The sequence below is a fragment of the Phoca vitulina genome, unplaced genomic scaffold, assembly GCF_004348235.1.
Source record: "Phoca vitulina isolate PV1807 unplaced genomic scaffold, GSC_HSeal_1.0 scaffold1, whole genome shotgun sequence".
Taxonomy (NCBI): domain Eukaryota; kingdom Metazoa; phylum Chordata; class Mammalia; order Carnivora; family Phocidae; genus Phoca; species Phoca vitulina.
Genome location: NW_022589704.1, coordinates 9,973,787 through 9,993,314, shown reverse-complemented (window position 1 = coordinate 9,993,314; position 19,528 = coordinate 9,973,787). Strand labels below are relative to the sequence as shown.

Below are 19,528 nucleotides of genomic sequence, written 5' to 3'. Positions count from 1 at the left end.
TGGCACTCTTCAGCCTTCCCGTCACCCACTTTCTTCCTCTTTGTCTTCCCTCATTGGTGATGCCATCAACTCCACCCTCCTCCTCCCTGTCCTCACTCAGACTCTCCCCATGTGGGCAGCAGTCCCAGCTGCCCAAGACTGACCAGCTTCCGTCTGTGCATCTTCAAGGCCCCAGTCCTGTTGTCATTACGTACTTACCTGTGTCTGCACCACGGGAGGGGCCGTCCCAGCTTTGCTAACCCTTAAGTCCCAGCACCCAGCACAGCACCTGGTGAATAGGAAGTGCTCGGCCACCTCCCACCAGAAAAATGGAGCAAAAGTAAAACTCCCGGGTCCTACTTCAAGGGCCATCCTTTATTACTGGGATGATTTTTTTTAAATACTCAGCTTTCTAAAATTTTTTTTTTATTTATTTGTTTTAGAGAGGAAGGTGGGGGTGCAGAGGGACAGAATCCCAAGCAGGCTCCACACTGAGCGCAGAGCCCGACATGGTGCTCAATCTCAGGACCCTGAGATCATGACCTGAGCCAAAATCAAGAGTCAGACACTTAACTGACCCACCCAGGGATCCCAGTGGTGTGATTTTTGTAAGTCACTACCTCTTTGAGCCTCTGCGGCTTCGTTTTAACTTTCTGATCAAAACTGTAAAAATAAGCAATTTGGAGTTTTCAAAGCTCTTTCACAAAAATCCTATTGTACCCAGAATGGCCCTGTGAAGTCTGCAGTCTATCACCGTGTAGCCCACATTTAGGAGGATAAGGGAGGGGGGAGTGGGGATTAATGATTTGCCGAGGTCAATCAGCTGGTGACCCTGAAGCCCGCCCTTGCCCATTAAGCACAGCCTACAACCCCTTAGGTGGCAACGAATTAGTGACACTGTGAAAATCTGCAAAGTGCTCTATCTGCAAGTGACCTGGGTGCTGCTTGCTCAGCCCTCCACCCTTCCAACATTTCCAGGTTTTCCCATTTGCTTCAGAGGCGCAAGGCGAGAATCAAAGCTGGGGCTCATCAAGCACATTGAACTCCATTGTCATGGTAACCGCATACATCAGGAACACACGCCAACTTGGGGAAGGGGGTGCAGGGATAAGTAGGCTGGCCACCGCCTCCCGTTAATACCCCCCGAGCAGGTGAGCAGAAGCTGGGGGACAGGACTCACTTCTTTAGTTCTAGTCTTCAAAACATCAAAGAGTAGGAGATGCCACAGAGTGCAGGGGCGGCTCCCGGCAACCCCGAGCCCTCAGGTCACCTGGGAGGTCAGTGCCTTTTAGCAGCTGCCCACTGGCCCCCTGCAGCCTCCCAGCCAGGGGCAGCGGAGGATAACGTGGCGGACAGAGATGTTTCCTTACGCTCAGACTCCACATTTAATCTCCGCAGAGGACGTCCTTGTACTTTATGTGGTTGTCAATGTCCCTGCTGTGGATCAGGAGCTTACATGCTGGTTTTAAGGGGAAAATACCTCTAATATCAGGTTATTCTTACAACATTAAAGTTTAAAGTAATCACTTCCATAACATCCCTCCACGCAGAAATGAGAACTTCCTCTGAGCCCAAAATCATTCCTTGCACACCAGCTTGATAGCTATGATTATCTGCCTGTTCCTTCAGATCAAACTACTCTAAAAGTAAAACTTGTTTAAAAGAAAAGTAGCTCAAAAGATGTGGCTTTCCAGATAACTTGAAGTTTCTAAGATGGTATAAAGTTTATTTAAAAATAAAAGCAGGTGAACTTTATGTTGAAATATATTTTATGTGGGACGCCTGGGTGGCTCAGTCAGTTAAGCGTCCGCCTTCCGCTCAGGTCATGATACCAGGGTTCTGGGATCGAGTCCCATATCAGGCTCCCTGCTCAGTGGGGAATCTGCTTCTCTCTCTCCCTCTGCTCGTTCCCCCTGCTTGTGCTCTCTCTCTCTGACAAATAAATAAATAAATAAAATTTTAAAAAAAGATTTTTTTTATGTGAACTGGTATCAAAAACAAAATTTTGAAAATTTTAACATGTGAAATTTAGAAAAAAACTTATTATAGTTATTCATTGTATTATATTTATTCATTTTCAATGTATAAATAAAAATCACAGAAATTCCTAGATTATGTCTAATATTCAAACATTTTGTAAACAAAATAGGAGGTTCTCTTGTACGGATTTTTTCAGAAATTTAAAGCTGATCAAAGTAGTTTATGATTTAAAGTGGAAAACAAAAGGGATTCCTAGGCAATAATATTTACCTTCTGGACACAGGCAGGTGAATCCACTGAGGTTAGAAACACACGTTGCTCCATTTCTACATGGATCTAGGATACAATAATCAATCTTGGATTGGCAAAGCTCTCCAGTATAACCTGAGTAAAACAAGATAGACATTTTATAAAATGTGTCACTTCAAAACCACAGTGCATTGCCCCAGGCATTGATGGAGTCCACTGGTATCCACCCACCAAAAACAACAGCTTTGAGCTGAAGGGCCCCCCCAGCCACTCCTTGATCTACTTTTGTTTTGCAAGGAGAAATAATCATCGCAGTTTAGAATCGCAGTTCAAAAATCGTTTCCTTTACAAAAGTCTTTATTGCAAGGAGAGACTTTTCTTCAGCATTAGCTCTGCATTTTATTTTGAAATACTAGTCCAAACCTTCAGAAACGGAGGGGTCCCAGCTTCCTTCTGACGTAGGGCAAAACACGATCTACAATGTTCTGCTTGACCTAACAAAGATGGCCACTTTCCCTAGGTCATCCCAATACCTATTTTTTTTTTTTAAATGCATTAGGAAAAATGCTAGGTATTAGAAAAAAATTTTTAATGTACATTTTACAGCTGAAAGAACCCTTCTGTGTTAATGCCATGCCCCATCCCCTCATTTTAAAGATAAAGAGATTGAGACACACATAATATTAAGCACATTAATATATTATTCTTAATTTTATTTGAATCACATCCAACTCAGTAAATTCTCTGTGAAGCAAGACTCCAGTAGTGACGTCATTGGATAGTAACATAACCACACATGTGCGGTGAGGAAATAAGGACTTCCATCTATCAGAATGCAACCAAAAAGCTTTAAAAAAAAATTCCAAATTCTTTATTAACTTTGAAAACAAAGCCCTCCAGAGAGGCAACTTTGAAAGAATAATATGCCAATATCTTCCTCTTAAAGTAGAAAATAGTTATGAAGGAAAATCTGGAAAATACAAGATGTCAGATAGAAAGAGGAGTTGCCCTTAGTTCTGTGATTTGAGTGACAGAACTCTTAATAATTTGGAGATAATTCTATCAGAAATTTTTATGCACAGATATTTTCTACACAATTATAATCATACTGTAACATTTTATACCTTCCTAGGATATACATTAAGTACATAAAAACTTGTCTCTGAATTATTAGTTTTGAAAGACTGTCATTAGCACTTGAATCTGAGATTTGCAAAAATAAATCAATGATATTAGAAGAGAGATGATCTGCCTGAGCTTCAATTACCTGCCAAACTAGTATGAATTACAGATTGTGAATGTGGAGGCATTTATTTGCAACCCTACTCTTCCCTCCATGCTTTAAAACAGTCCAGGAAATTCTAGCTTATTAGTGAGTATGATAAGATGAGTAAAATATTTGTATAAACTAAAAATCCAAACACCAGGACAAAAAGCTATTTCAAAATTGCAGAACAGAGGGGCACCTGGGTTGCTCAGTCGGCTGAACATCCGACTCCTGATTTCGGCTCATGTCATGATCTCAGGGTCATGAGATGGAGCCCTGCATCAGGCTTCACACCCAGCAGGGAGTCTGCTTGAGATTTTCTCTCTCCCTCTCCCTCTGCTCCTCCCCCACTCTCTCTCGCTCTCTAAAATAAATAAATAAATCTTTTTTTAAAAACTGCAGAACAGAATATCTTAATATGATATGTTAGTATATCTTCAAATAATAGAATATTATCATATTAATAGATCATTAATATGATAATATTATGTTAATATACCTTCAAATGACAGCTCTAAATTCCGAATGAGGGAGAACAAACTGTTTTTAAGAAGATTGCTACAGGGCACCTGGGTGGCTTAGTCGGTTAAGCATCTGCCTTCAGCTCAGGTCATGATCCCAGGGTCCTAAGATCGAGTCCCACATTGGGCTTCCTGCCCCAAGGGGAGTCTGTTTCTCCCTCTGACCCTCCTCCCACTCATTCTTTCAATCCCTCTCTCTCTCAAATAAATAAGTAAAATCTTAAAAAAAAAAAAAGAGTTCTATAAATAACTTTTTGACTAAAAATAGTAGCTAATATTTATAATAGAACACTTCTTTTTTTCTTCTATACATTAACTCACCCTCACTGCAAACTCTGAGGTCAGTATCATAATCATGTCCATTTTACAAATGAGGAAATTGAGGACTAGAAAGTTTAGTAATTCTCACAAAGCCACACAGGCAGTCAAACTCCTGAACCCAAACCCTTCAATGCATCATTATGCCTGAGGTAACGTGCATCATGTCCTCAACAAACATATATTTAACATGAAGGGAAAATAACAGAAAATGTAGATATAGACAGACACAGAGACAAATGTAAAGTAAACACCACGGTTATTCTTGGGCTTACCAAGTACTGTGTGTGTGTGTGACCAATTACAAATGGTGGCTTCCTAGAAGCAGGTGTGTTCATAAGACACAGAGTCATGAATCCTGCCCTCAGAAAAAACCAAAAACTGTGACCACAGAATCACACAAAAGCATGAAAAATAGCCAGAAGCCAATTAGATATCATCTATAAGGGGTGCATCTGTATCTACCAGACAGGAAGAACATGAGCAGAATGAGGGATTCCGTGAGCTTCAAAGTTGTTTAGAGAAAATGTTAACATTCACTTTTTTTGAACTTTTTACTTGGGTATTTTAAACATATTTAAACATAGAGAGACTATTATATAGCCCTCACATATCTAGCACCTAACTTCAACAATTACTAACATTCTGTCCATTTAATTTCATCTAGTTCCCTCATATTTTTATATTTTCCCTGTTGGGGCATCTTCAAGCAAATTTCATTTCACCTGTCAAGACATCAATATGTATCCCTAACTAAAGGAGTTTTGTTTCGTTTTGTTCTTTTAAAGAATACTTTTAATGGTCTCTTTAATGTTTGGTCCCATTTACAAGTTTAATGAAACACTTTAAACTACATTTAGTAACTTCAACAACTTCTTTTTAAGAGCCGCAGTTGTTGGATAACACACAAATCTTCCCATGCATTTAATTCACTATTATCCAATAGATCTAATAAATTAAACCTATAAGCAAGGTGAATCTTAAGTGCTGTTAAGTGCTCCAATATTTACATATGCAAGTTTAGTAAGATTTCAACCTAAGAGGCCAATCCACACTTGCAGTGTGTGGGGTGTTTGGGATTGTCATAAATGGTTTGGGGGGTTCCCACCGGTCCTCCAGTGGTGGAGATTCTAAAGCCTCACACTGAGATGATCCAGTACAAGAGAGTTTTGTTAGAGTTTTGTTACTCAAATGCCAGTAGTCCTTTCCAATGAGGAACACGGGTCAGTGACCAGTCACCATATCATTGCTTTTGGTTCCTGAGTTTTAAGCTTTCTATTAAAGATTTTTTTAAATATGGGAAACATGGAAATAGAAAGAAAAAGACCATGTGTAATTAGCTAGAGCTTTAACATATGTGTATATTAACACGCCTCTGGGTGCAATATAACTGGAAATGAAAAACAACAAAGGAGTGAGGGAGGAACGAGAGAGGGAGGCAGGGAGGCAGGACTGGGATTATGGGACTACGGGATTACGAGCATCCTTAGCTGCAGGTGACCAGTTGGTCAGCTGCTGGCAATAACCAGTCTGTGGGTCTGCTGAGCTGTCATTCAGGACCTCACACTTGTCCACACCTGGCCAGGCATTACTGTTGGCCTCAAGGCAGGTGCTAGCTGGAAGGTCCAGGAGTACCATCATTGACTGCTTTGACCCTACTAGCCAACTGTAGCCAGATCTGGGAGAGGGCAGGCAGAAGACAAGGACCATATAATCGGTTTCTTAGACCCTCAGAGAGCAGAGACTTACCTACAGTTGTCAGACAAATCCCTGATATCAATCTATATATAATACTCTGAACTGCGTATCTCAGGCATACACAAATCACCCTTCCTGTGTCTTCTGTGTCTTTCTTTGATATCATAACTGAGGTGTCAAAACCAAATGAGTGAATGGTAGGAACTTAAATTTTATAAGACCATTAAGGTTTTGCCTGGGTTCTCTCCTCTATCCTGTGGGAAGTCGGTCTCTTCTCTGGGGAAAAAAGTAACCACACTGACCCTGGACATTTCCTTATCCTACCAAAGCAATGCCAGACATACAGAGGACCCTGTGGAAAATGTTCGAGTAAAGCAGTGGTTATGTCAACACAGTGGATAAGAAAGGTGATACGCGGTCATTCTGTGCCTGTTATAGGAGAATTGGCTCTAACACACACGCACTCACAAATGGACATTTCAGGACTTAAAGATCAAGGTCCTAAGTTCCCAAGGGGAATGTTGGCAAGGCACGAAGAAAAGCCCATGTAAAAGCCCATGTAAAGTATGTGGGAAGGGCGTGAATGCCAGATAGACTTCCCTAAAAATCCACAACAGAGACAAACCTCCTCAGGTTCCCAAAGGACAAAAGTCTATACCAAACTACCGAGGCAAGAATCAGTAACTGTCTTCATTTCTTTCCAGGGAACTAGTGATAAGGCCCCTTCTTAGACAAACCCGAAGCATTCACGGACCCCTTTCCAAATTAGTGTCACAACCGAGTGACGCTTTCACGTTGGTCTGGTTCCAGGCATCATTTCCTCTCACTAGGGCTTAAGCCAGGCTTTTCTCAGCCCACCTCCTCAGCCCTACTCCTGCTTTCCTCCAGTCCATCCTATAATCCATGGGGGAGTAGCCAGAGAGAGCTTTTCAAGACATAACTTAATAGGTGTCTGGGTGGCTCAGTCAGTTAAGCGTCTGCCTTCGGCTCAGGTCATGATCCCAGGGTCCTGGGATCAAGTCCCACATCGGGCTCTTTGCTCAATGCGGAGCCTGCTTCTCCCTCTGCCCCTACCCACTCTTGTGCTCTTTTTCTCTTTCTCTCTCTCTCTGACAAATAAATAAAATCTTAAAGAAAAAAAAAAACGTAACTTGTATCCTATCGCTCTTATACTTAAAGCCCTCCACCGGCTTTACAAAGGGCTTGGCACAAAACCCAAACACTTGACTCCGTGACTTAAAGGCACCACATGATCTGGCCCTGCCCCCTGCAGCCCCACCCGCCCTTCCCATTGACCACTGCCCTGCAGCCACCCCGGGTCCTTCTGTCCCTCACCTCACCAAGCTCCTTCTCACGGTCTTTAATGGTGCTTTCATGCTGTGGCCTCAGGACCACACAAAGACGTGAGAGGGATACAGCACACCACAAGAGCAGTTGTGATCCTGCCCTCGAAAGAGAAGTGTGGCACGAACTTGAAACTGTCATGTAACGAGAAGCTCCGGAAGAAAATCAGCAACAAACAGGGAGAAGAGGGCGACCACATGCCATCTGCGGTTTCATCTGTAAAAGCGGGAAGTGAAGGTGGGAGAGGTGAAAAATGAATTACATGAAGGACTAGAGGACCTAAGAGAGTGCATTAAAGTCATCTCCAGTACCAGGCAGGGAGACCCGAAATCCAACTATGCAGGGAAGGAAGTCCACTACAAACTCAAGGGGTATGACAAATAAAATCAAAACAGGGTGCCTGGGTGGCTCAGTTGGTTAAGCATCTGCCTTCAGCTCAGCTCATGATCTCAGGGTCCAGGGATCGAGCCCCACATCAGACTCTCTGCTCAGCGGGAGTCTGCTTCTCCCTCTCCCTCTGTCCCTCCCACCCCCCTGCTCGTGCTCGCTCTCTGTCTCTCAAATAAGTAAATCAAATCTTTAAAAAATAAATAATTATTTTTTTTGAGTCCCCCTCCCAGGGAACATTTAGAGATGTCTGGAGACCTTGTCTATTATCACACCACTGGGGCTGCTGACATCTAGTGGGTAGGAGTCAGGGATGCTGCTGAGCATCCTACAATAAATAAAAACAGGTTAAAATGTCTCTTGACCCCAGGGGTTGTGCCACGTGCAATCAACCCCATTTGGAGAGTACGGACTGCTGTTTACTGCCATTGGAGACAATAAAGGAGAAGAGTGGCCTCTGTGTGTTCCTCACTGACCTGAAAATTGCCCTGGATGCCCAGGTTTTAGGAGACAGTCAAAAATCTCATTCCCAGAAACAACCTCGGTCCTCTCAGTACGAGCTCTAATTCATTCAGGTCAAGAACTGCAATTAGCCGAGGATAACACAGCTCTCTCCTTCGTGGTCTGAGTCTTTTAACCCAGAAAGAGGTACAGCCACATACACAGATGGTGATGTGATGTCAGAGATCAAGCCCTGGCGTCAGCCCTAGGTGTCTGGTTTGGCTAATTTGCGAGTACGGGTGTGCAAAGAACATGCCGTAATTAGGACAATGGGATGCATGAGAGAGTCTATCAGACTTCTGATTCCAATTACAATGTTCAGTTGAATAACTGAATAACTGATTTTTGATTGATGAATTTAATTGAAAGAGCAGGCTAAGCCAATATACACTGAGATGTTTCATGGAGCTTGAGAATCACTATAATTTATTTTTATTTAATTCTTGCAAGGGAACAAACACAAAAGATAATTCCAGATAGTCTTCCCTATGCACGAAAGCCACTCTAGACCATCAGACTTCAGCCCTGGTGTCCCACCATCACCTTGCACCCTCTGATGCTACACCCTTCCATGGCCGCCCCTCCCATTAGTCGTGTCTCTGCCCAGAAATCTTTACCTGCTCAGACCTCAGGCCTCAAGCCCTTCTTTCTTCTTCATCTAGCACTTACCTCTACTCGACAATACACACATAGACTTGTTACCTCCCCACTTAGAAGGTGAGCCATGGGAGGAGGACTTTGTCCTGGAGTCTCCTGTTATCCCCCCAGAGTTCCTTCAAGCTCCCTCACATTGTATTTATTACCCGAAATGCTTTCCTTCATTGGTTTCCTTTTGAGAACAAATTGTTTTGTTAATCTCTGAATCCGCAACACTTAAACATTTCCTAGCACAAATGAATCAACTTGCTTAAAGCTTTTGCCCTAAAATCAACTATACCTTTCAAGTTAGTGTTAGTCTCTCCTTACCCAATAATACCAGAAATGCATGGGCAAAATATGTTGGTTACGTTTTTCCCTAATGCACACCAAAATAAATACATAGCTATTAAAATAAGCATGTATTCTCGCAAAAATGTGCTATCTAAAATCACCTTGTAGGGTAGCTCTATTTTTAACGTCTTGAGGAACCTCCTTACTGTTTTCCAGAGTGGCTGCACCAGCTTGCATTCCCACCAACAGTGTAGGAGGGTTCCCCTTTCTCCGCATCCTCGCCAACATCTGTTGTTTCCTGCCTTGTTAATTTTTGCCATTCCAACTGGTGTGAGGTGGTATCTCATTGTGGTTTTGATTTGTATTTTCCTGATGGCTAGTGATGTTGAACATTTTTTCATGTGTCTGTTGGCCATCTGGATGTCTTCTTTGGAGAACTGTCTGTCTGTGTCTTCTGCCCATTTCTTGATTGGATTATTTGCTTTTTGGGTGTTGAGTTTGAGAAGGTATTAGGGAGAGCACGTCTTGTGATGAGCACTGGGTGTTATACACAACTAATGAATCATTGAACACTACATCAAAAACTAATGATGTACTATATGTTGGCCAACTGAACATAATAAAAAAATCTTAAAAATTAAAAATAAATAAATAAATAAATAAAAATCACCTTGTGTTCTGCAATGGGTACTTCCAATTTGGGAGACACCACAATGGAGCAATTGCTGTGCTAGAGCACACCCTGCCCCCCTGCCCCCCGCCTCCCCAGCCAGACTGGGATGGATGGAAAGTTACAGCGATCCTCTTCTGAACTTCAGTCTTGCTTCTCCAAGAAGTGTTCAGCATCTTCAACAGGTGCCCGTGACACGGTAAATCAACAGACCTAAAGCAGGCTTCTTTCCTGTGCAGCAGCTCCCAGCAGGATTTAATTCCCCATATCGGTGATTCTCCACCGGGTGAGTCCCCCTCCCAGGGAACATTTAGAGATGTCTGGAGACCTTGTCTATTATCACACCACTGGGGCTGCTGACATCTAGTGGGTAGGAGTCAGGGATGCTGCTGAGCATCCTACAATGCACAGGACGGTCCCCTACAATAAAGTATGATCCAGCCCCAATTGTTCCTCACACCAGAGGTGAGAAACCCTGGTTTAGGTCAATGAGACCTTGGTCCTTCAGACCAAAAACACTTGTTTTCCTCCCAACACCTCTCATCTTCCCTTAAACAGAAACTAATCCTTTCAAGGCAGGGAAACAGAACCTTCAGGACATTTTTAAAAATCAGAATCCTTGGGAATATTTATAACCTCTAACATGTTAAAGACCATTACTTGAGTCTAAAAGCTTTGTTACTGAGGAATTAATAATTGTGACATGCAATGAATAAATAAAATAATAATTGGTTCATAAATAGGTGACTATCAGAAATACTGATCTCTCCTTTTAGGAGGGTTTTACTGTTTCTTTGGAGAACATTCTACTTTGACAAAGAAGACAGAAGAAAGTTATGCCTTGGGGTATGTAATAAGGATGCCTTTCCAGGACAGATGGGATGATTGGCAAAGCTCTAAACTCTATGGAGGCTTAGTATTTTTAAGGCACCTGACCGTGAGAAACGATGTCGGGTGAAACAAATCACACGTATGGAGTGAAGGCTGGCCGATGGTAAAGATGACCAGGCATCTTTAAGGAAACGCATTGAACCCAATAATCCATTCAGTGGATGCATTCCCAGATTACATTTGGTCTAATGTAGACTTGGAGCATTTAATTTTATACTATTTCGTATTTAAGTAGAAAATATAATTTAAAATTTATCAGTGTACAGAGAGAAAAATGGCTAAGTTCTCCCATGAATATCCAGGTGGTTGGAAGAAAACCACATCTTGGTAGTGTCTTTTGATTGCCAGCAACATAACACAAACCCTGCGCCCCCGGGACCCCCAAATCATGGTCTATGCTGCTTGTGCTCTTGAAATGAAGGAAAGCCTTCCACAGTTCAACGATAAATCACAAGGAAGCATCGTTAGCTAAATGAATCAGGCTATTAAAAAAAACAAGGCAATCGATCAGGTGTTTCTCTAAACATCCTCCTTCCCTGCACAACTGTTTTTGTGCATGATGTTTACCTCATGATTCCTCTATTGAAATAAAAATATTCTTCTGTGTGGCTCTGACTATCTGTGAGATAGAATCTAATTGTTTCTTTGGAGAGCTGTCCTGAAAGCTTCCAAGGTGGGAATCATGGTGGGAGCTATTTTTAACATCCCTGGTCTTTTAATAGCCCGGCTGTGCCGTGAGGCGAAGCTGCTGGATTTGTACTGAAAGCCTGATGCTACCACGAGAACCCACCAGCCTCAGCTCCTGCCCTTGGGGGATCGGAGCAGCGGGGCTGAGGCCTCAGCCCGGAGGCAGAGATGGAGTGCCTAATATTAGCACACTGAAGCAAGAAATAAATAGCAGGAATCTGCGGGCCATCTAGACATTCAATCTCAGAGGCATCCAATTTCAAAGTCAGAAGGCACGAATTATTTAACAGAAAAAAAGTAAGATCTGCTGGCAGGGGAAAAACAAACACATCCGAACAAATGCAAACACGATTTAAAAACCAAAGGCAAAGAAAGGAAGACATAGGTGGCCCATCTGTGAAAGGCAATCAATAAAATATAATTAAAACCGGAATATGCAATAGGAAACCATGGGAGGAAGGCGTCCAGCAAAATTAGGAAAATTCATCTCAAGGTGAGAAAGAAAGTAACCACATTTAATAAGCACACAGGCAAGAGGCACAGTGGAAAGGACAGTGGCTTGCAGAGTCAAAGGTCCGGGATGGCCATGCAAAGACAGGCTGAGTAGCACATCAAAGGACTGACTTTGACCTTCATGTCCCCCCTGCGTGAAATATGGAGAATGACAATACCCAGCTTCCAGGATGGTTGTCATGACCCAGTGAGACCCATCCTAGAAGCAAGAGCCATTTCTATCAATCGCATAGTCTTGCACCATGCCCGGTACACCGCAGATGGCTCAATATTTTTGAATGAATGGATAATTTACAGATTTTTAACACTGCCAAGCAACATGTCAATATTATTGGATCTCTCGGTTTTTAACAGGCAGTTTAGACCAGCAGTGCTCCAAGTGTGGTCCCCAGAGCACCAGCAGCAGCAGCATCACTTGGGAACTTGCTACAAATATCAATTCACCAGCAGCATCCCAGACCTACGGAATCAGAGACCCTTGGGAGGGGGTGTGGAGGGATGCAGGCTGCAGTCGGAGTTTTCAGAAGCCCCACAGGTGACTCTGGTACAAGGCACATGCTAAAGTCTGAGAACCACTGATCTGGAAAACTAACAGCAGTTTTTTAAAATATCAAATGCTAATATTATTCATTTAAGAGTTGTACATATGACACAGATTACAAAAGAAAGAGATCCAAGAGCGAAAGTCAAATATGCTACTAAAAAGCCTTTCCTGACTATACTGTTGGCATGTGTTTTCTTTCTTTTTGCAACTGGGGGCCCCCAGGCTCAATGACCGTGCCTGTCACTGCATTGTCTCCGGATCTGCTTTCCTATTATTTAGGAGCAGGTGTGGGTGATTTTTGTCCCCAGCCCCTAGGACAGAGCCAGGGACTCTGGAGGCCCTCATTATAAAGTAATTAATGACTACGTAAGCATCATGCATTGCTATTTCTGAAATAATCTCTTTCATTCCATTTTTCTAGAACCCAAATAAGAAACCATGATATTGATATAGGCCAAACTATGTGTGACAGCTCCTAATCTGGTGATTACAAAGTGGGAGATATTTCACAAAATTCCTTTCATTAGGTATGTCCTGATGACTCCCCAAGAGAAACCAAGAGAGAAAGCATTAAATTAGTTAACAATTTATGCCATGAGACCGATAAGGGACTGACTTAAAAGACATTCATCAGTTGAATTCTAGGTTTGTATAATAAACCAAGCTATAGAGAAGGTATTCATTCCTTGAGAAAGAATTTTTTGTGAGTGAAAGTTCACAGTTGGGGAGTCTAAAAGACACTTAGAAGCAGCTCCTGCCGCAGGAAGCTCCCACTCCAGAGGAGGAGCGAAGACGCGTTCCTATGAAACAATCAACATAGCGTGAGCCAAAGCAGGGACACGGTCCCAAATCAGACACATCCAGATGCACTTGACTGAGGGGTAGGGGACGAAGACAGGGCTGGGGCCTCAAATCCACATGCCGAGGAGCTGGGGTTACCCACGTGGCATCTTTGAAGGTTTCTGAACAGGGTGCAGACTTGGGGAAGGGGTGTCGTAGACTGGTCACTTCCTATTCTCATTCGCTTCAATCTGCGGGGAGAGCTTAACTCTCCTCTCTTCTTCCTCGGCATAGGTGCTGAGGTGGAGACAAAAAGGGGGGACTCCAGAGGGACCTGGGGGGCATGGGCACAGCCTCTGGGGAGAGAATGAGAATGGCAGTACCCATCCTTCTCATATTTTACTAGCATTTAGAGGCTGCAATAGGTGTCCTTTGTGCATCCCCCATTCTGTGCTTGTGTGTGTGTGTGTGTGTGTGTGTGTATGTTTGTATTGCATGTGCATGTGGGTGTGTTCTCTTTACCTCCCACAAGATCGAGACTTGTTACTCCATTTCACAGGTGAAAAACTTGGGGCTCAGGGGAGCAAGGTAGAGTTGGTGAGCGGTTCAGCCTAGAATCAAACCCAGGAACACGGACTCCAACCCCCACATTTCTTCACTCCTCATGTGTGTTTTATTTCCTTTTCATGAGGCCTATTTGAAAAGACTGAGAGCCAAGCAAGGCCAGCCCCGAGGCAGGAAGAGCGGGCAGGGTGTAGGCCTTAGCAGAACAGAAAAGGACGCACTGAGGGTCCTACAGGGTCCACGCTGGCTCACCAGACAGGAGAACACAGAGGATCTGAGGCTAACTCACTTGCCAGGGGAGGCAGCGGTTGGGCACCGAGTAGGGCCTCAGCTACTGGCCAAGACCCACAGTCACAGCAGCTGATGTTTGTGCAGGCACCTTTCTGAACACGGCACGTGGGTCATTTTCCCTCAGTGTCACAGCATCGCGGGAGGGTGGCACCGCGGATCCCATCCGCCTCCCGGGTTTCAGAGAGGAAGCTGAGACCCCTCGAGAGGGAGTCATTTCCCTGAAGTCCCAGGGAGAATGAGGAATGGGTGCAGGCTGGGCACTCGGGCCATCTGACATCTCAGCCCTGCTCAGCGTCGCCACACCGGGGCTTCTGGAATGCGGCGCCGCGGCGGTAAGCGAGGTGGACCGTGGAGAGGGTGGACAGCCTTGTCACAATCATTCAGGCAGCAGGTGACAGCAGCCCAAATCGGGGCTCGGGGGATGGATGGGGAAGAGCTGGGGCCGATGGGAAATCACTGACAACAGAGCAAACCTGGTGATGGTCCAGAGAGAAATGAGACGAGGGGGTGGATGGTGAGGCCTGAGGGGCCAGCCTGAGTGACAAGGGTGGTGATGGCACCACTGATAGAAACCAGACCCCTCAGAAAAAGTCAGGCTTGAAAGTATGTGTGGGAGGCCGAGGGAGGAGGACCCCGTGGGTCTGGGGTTGGGTCTGAGGAGGGGCTGAGGTGTCAGCAGGGGGTCAGGGCCAAGTCCATGAAAGTGCCGGAGCTGAGGTGACAGGAGGGAAGGAAGGATCTGAAATCCAAACACTGAGAGGTGACAGCTCAGCACGAGTAACTGCTGTCAAAGCAGAGGGAAGCAGCAGGAGAGCAGTAAGATAGGAGCTCCCTGGGGGTGGGGGGGTGGGGAGGAGGGCCGGACTGGTCTCGGGAGAGTAGACACCATGCAGTGCTCTGTAAGCCAGATGAGAAGTGCTTCTAAAGAGACGAGGACAAAGAAAGAGCCCTGGAAATGAGTGGGAAGGATTCCACCAATAACCCCGGAGAAGAAGTTTCACAATACGAAGAGAAAGGAAGTGTAAGTAAATTGACATAGACCAACGTGTGGCAGTGATGAACAAGATGAGGGATGGGGGGGGGGGAAGGGGGAGGGGGAGACAAACATATGGAAGCAGCAGCAAGGACTTACTAAATTTTTGCTTGTTAGGGACTGGATTTAAGATGAGACCTTGGAATCCCTGCTGATGAGAAGCCAAGGATGAAGGTGGAGGATGGAGGATGGCAGAGACAGAGGAAGACAAAAGGCTAGAAGCGTAAGGCCCTGGAGGAGCAGAGAAGAGAGAGCATAATGAGGGTGGGGTTCACAGCAGCGCTATTCACAACAGCTAAAAGGTGAAAACAGCCCAAGTGTGCATCAGTGAATGCACAAATAAACAAGATGTGGTGTCTCCATACAAGGGCATATTATTCAGGCATAAAAAGGCACAAAGCCCTGATACGCGCTACAACATGGATGAACCTTGAAAATGTGACGCTGAGTGAAAAAAACCAGATACAAAAGGCCACATATCAAATAATTCAACTTACATGAAATGTCCAGAATAGGCAAATCTATAGAGACAGGAAGTAGATCAGTGGTGGCCTTGGGCTGGGGGGAGGAGGTAGCAGGGTCAGGGGACAACAGGTAGAGGATAGAGGGCTACTTTTGGGGGAGATGACAATGTTTTAAAATGGACTATGGTGATGGTCACACAACTCTGTAAATATTCTGAAAACCAGTGAATCATACGCTTCGATGGTATGTGGGTTGTACCTCAACAAAGTTGTTATTAATAAAAAAAAATCTCCAGAGCCATCCACATCTCCCACCTCCACTCACACCACACACTCATCCCCCCCAAACAAGTGTTACCAGCAATACCTTCAATACATCCCAGATCCAAACTTCCACCACTGCCCGCACCACAGTGCTCAAGCCGTGGTTCTCTTTTGCCTGGAGACTAATTTCCCCATTTTCCCTCCCTGTGTTTCTTCTTCACCAGGGTCCAGAGTGATCTTTTCAAGACAGAAGGCAGATGGCCTGCCCCACTTCACACCCTTGAACATCTTCCTGTCATCTTTGGATAAAATCCCTGTCCTTCCTCCATGGTCTGGTCCAGCTTCCTTCCCAGCGCCAAGTCTCATCCCCTGGTACTGTGCCTGTATTCCTATCTCAGGACCTCTGCATGTGCCATTCCCTCTGCCTAGATGCTATTCTCCACAATAGTCACGTTGCTCACAATGTGTATCATTTTGTTCAGATCTCTACACAAGTACTTTCCCTTCAGGGAAGCCCCATCTGGTCACCCTACCTGTAATCATGCTCCCATTTCTCTTGATCTCATCACCTGTTTTATTTCTTTATTGCACTTATCACTGCCTGACCATTTTCCTTGACTACACACATACACACACACACACACACACACACACACACACACACACCAAGGAACACACATGTGCACATTGTTGAATCATCTCCCTCACTAAAATGTGGCCTCCATGAACACAGGGACTTAGCTGTTTCACAGATGTATTCCCAGCACCTGGAAAATGCCTGGCACATAGTCAATATTCAACAAGCAATTTTTGAATGAATGAGTGATCTTCATACAACCCCTTATTTTAAAGATGAGGACACCCGAGAGCTGAAAGGTGGGTCACATGACTAGTAAGCAGAAGGGGCTGGATTGAAATCCTGAGCGGCAAGTTACAGTCCAATTTGTCCCCTGGTCCCGGGTGGTACCACCTCTGGTCCCATGACCAGGTGAACAGCATCGTGGGCAATGTGTTCGCAGTCCATCAGAGAGGGCCACACCTCCCGCTCTGTTCATAACTAATGTAAAATTCACAAACCATGGATATGTTGCAGTAAATATGTACTCTGACCCAAAGCTGGTGTGACACAGAGTGAAGAGGCCTGAAATCCTGTGTCTCCCATGAGCTTGCAGACCTTGGTCAAGTCCTTCAGCCTCCCAGGGTTACCCTTGCTTCCCGTGCCCCATGTCCAGAGACAAGCCCTGAGGTGCCTTCCACTCTGAACCTCTGAACTAAGCCACTTGCCAAAAAAAAGGCATTCACCTGCTCGAACATTGACTTCCTGAGGTGAGTGAGGATGGTGTGAGCACCTACAGCCCATCCTACTCAGGACGTGTCTCCAGGAGGAGGTGACTCCAGAAGGAGGTGACCCTCTTCTAACTCACTGCTCAGAGGTATCTGGACACCTACTTGAGCAACACTCAGTGTTTAAGGGTAGAGCGGGGACAGGAACACACACTATGTTCTCTGTGCCTCAGAAATGAAGAGGTTTTTTTGTTTGTTTGTTTGTTTGTTTGTTTTAAGGGGCCGAAATCACCAATAAGCTAGAACAATGAAGCACTCTGAAGTTGAAAAATGCTTTGCTCAATGTTAATAATATTTTGGCAGTGACAGTTTTGAAGATCTATCACAGCTATTCTTTTCAGAAAAAGTAATAGCTCCTTTGAGGAAAAATTATATTCTCAACATTAGAAGGCTTTGATAAAATAAATCCTGATTAAAGAAGCTACATTTCAATGTAATCACATATTCTGTGTCTATGAATATGCGAGGCACGGGGCTTGGCACTGACAGGGGACGGAGAAATAAAGAGTAATAGAATGTAATGGTGGTAAACACTAAATAAACAGTAGCTATTTGTGTGTGTGTATGTGTGTGTCCACACGCGCGTGTGCAGTGAGCAGCTTATTGAGAGGCGGAGCTAGAAGCTAGAAGGGGGAGGGGCTTGTCCTACTGGGAATGAGAACTGAGAAGGTAGAACCCTGCTTAAGAGAACAGCAGGAAGAAGTCAGAAAGTAGACGAGCAAAGAGCGAGGGCACCAGGGTAACCTTTCCTAAATCTCTTCTAGCTCGGATTAGGATCTGTTCTAGAGCATGAGGACGAATGGAGGCCATGGGGAAGGGAAGCACACAGACCCAGCTCTGCAAAAGGCAAGGAAGGAAAGCTGCTGGGAGTTGGGGAGACCCTGACAGAGGCAGGACTGGCAATCACCAGACTGTCCCTGAATCTAAGTAGAATTATCAAAATTCATATTCTTGTAATGCAACTCTCTGGCCCTGATGCCAACTGAGAGTCGAAGTATTTTGTATTGTTATTGCTATTATTAGAAGTCCCATGGAGTATCCTACATATATATATGTGCCGCCTAGGCAGGATGTGCTATTGACATGGAAGATGTTAAGCCCTCTTAGATGATAAAGGTGAAATTTTTTTCCCCACTAAGAAGCAAAAATAGTTACTTACGCTTCTGAAAATTTCAAATCAATGGTTAAATCATGACAGTGCAGAAATGCCTGAGAGTCAGCACAGTTAAAAGTGTATTAGGCATCCAGTCATTCCTAATTCTGTCGGTAGCTTTTTAGAAGGAGGGACACAGTATAAAGTTTCACATACTCCATATTTACACATATGGGGTACTTTCAAAGAAGAAGAAAAATAAAATTATAGTAAATGATGAAATTAGATCCCTATCTCAAACAACATATACAAAAATAAAATTCATATTAAGTAAAGACTGGCAAAACCCACATTTTTAAATGCTGAGTGGAAAATATAGGTTAATATCTTTTAGCTCTTCAGGCAAAGAAATATTTTCTTAAATGGGTATAAAATGTAGTAACTAGAGAAGTAAAGTTTGCAAAACATAATAAGAATGTCCATTCATCCAAAGACCCCTCAAAGTGACAATTTACAAACTTGGAGAAAATACTTGCAATTCATACAATGGACAGATGGTTAGTATCAAAAAGAAACAAAGGATTCTTACCAACCAACAAGAACACACACACATACACACACAGGAGCAAGGGATAGAAAGACAGTATTTCATAGAAAAGACACACACAGCTAATAAACACATGAAGAGGAGCTCAGTGTCATTAGAGAACCACAAAGTACAGAAACCACCATGAGACACCTTTTTACACCCATTTAGTTAGGAAAAATTAAAACCTCTGACACTACAAAACCTTGAAGATGATATGAATTCACAAAACCAATTATGCATCACATGTGGGAGTACTTATTAGCACAAAACCACTTTGGGAAAGAGTCTGGCGTGACCTCCTATAAGTGATCCATCACATATCCTATGTTCCAGCAATTCCACTCGGAGGTGGATACCTAAAACAGTTTCTAATACATACACAACAGAAGACATACACAGATGTGCATCAGTCCCTGTCCACGGGGGAGTAGATGAATGGAATTTTATATAGCAGCCCAAAAGAATGAACTCAAACAATATGGATGCATCTCATGAAAAAAGGAAGCACCAGAGAATTACATGCATGACACCATAACAGCATTCACACATGCTGCTGTTTTTATAAATTGAAAATAATTAGAGCAAAACTAAATGCTTCTACAAAAACATTTAAATATTAAAACTTTA

At 43.9% G+C, this 19,528-nt stretch overlaps 1 protein-coding gene across 1 annotated transcript in view; it reads right to left on the bottom strand.

The window, feature by feature from the left end:
* The window catches only part of DNER (delta/notch like EGF repeat containing), a 300,110-nt gene that overhangs the window by 84,597 nt on the left and 195,985 nt on the right, over positions 1–19,528 (bottom strand). Inside the window, exon 7 of the mRNA XM_032400554.1 lies at positions 2,230–2,343. Coding sequence (XP_032256445.1) covers positions 2,230–2,343 — 114 coding nt within the window. The remainder of the gene's footprint in view (positions 1–2,229; positions 2,344–19,528) is intronic.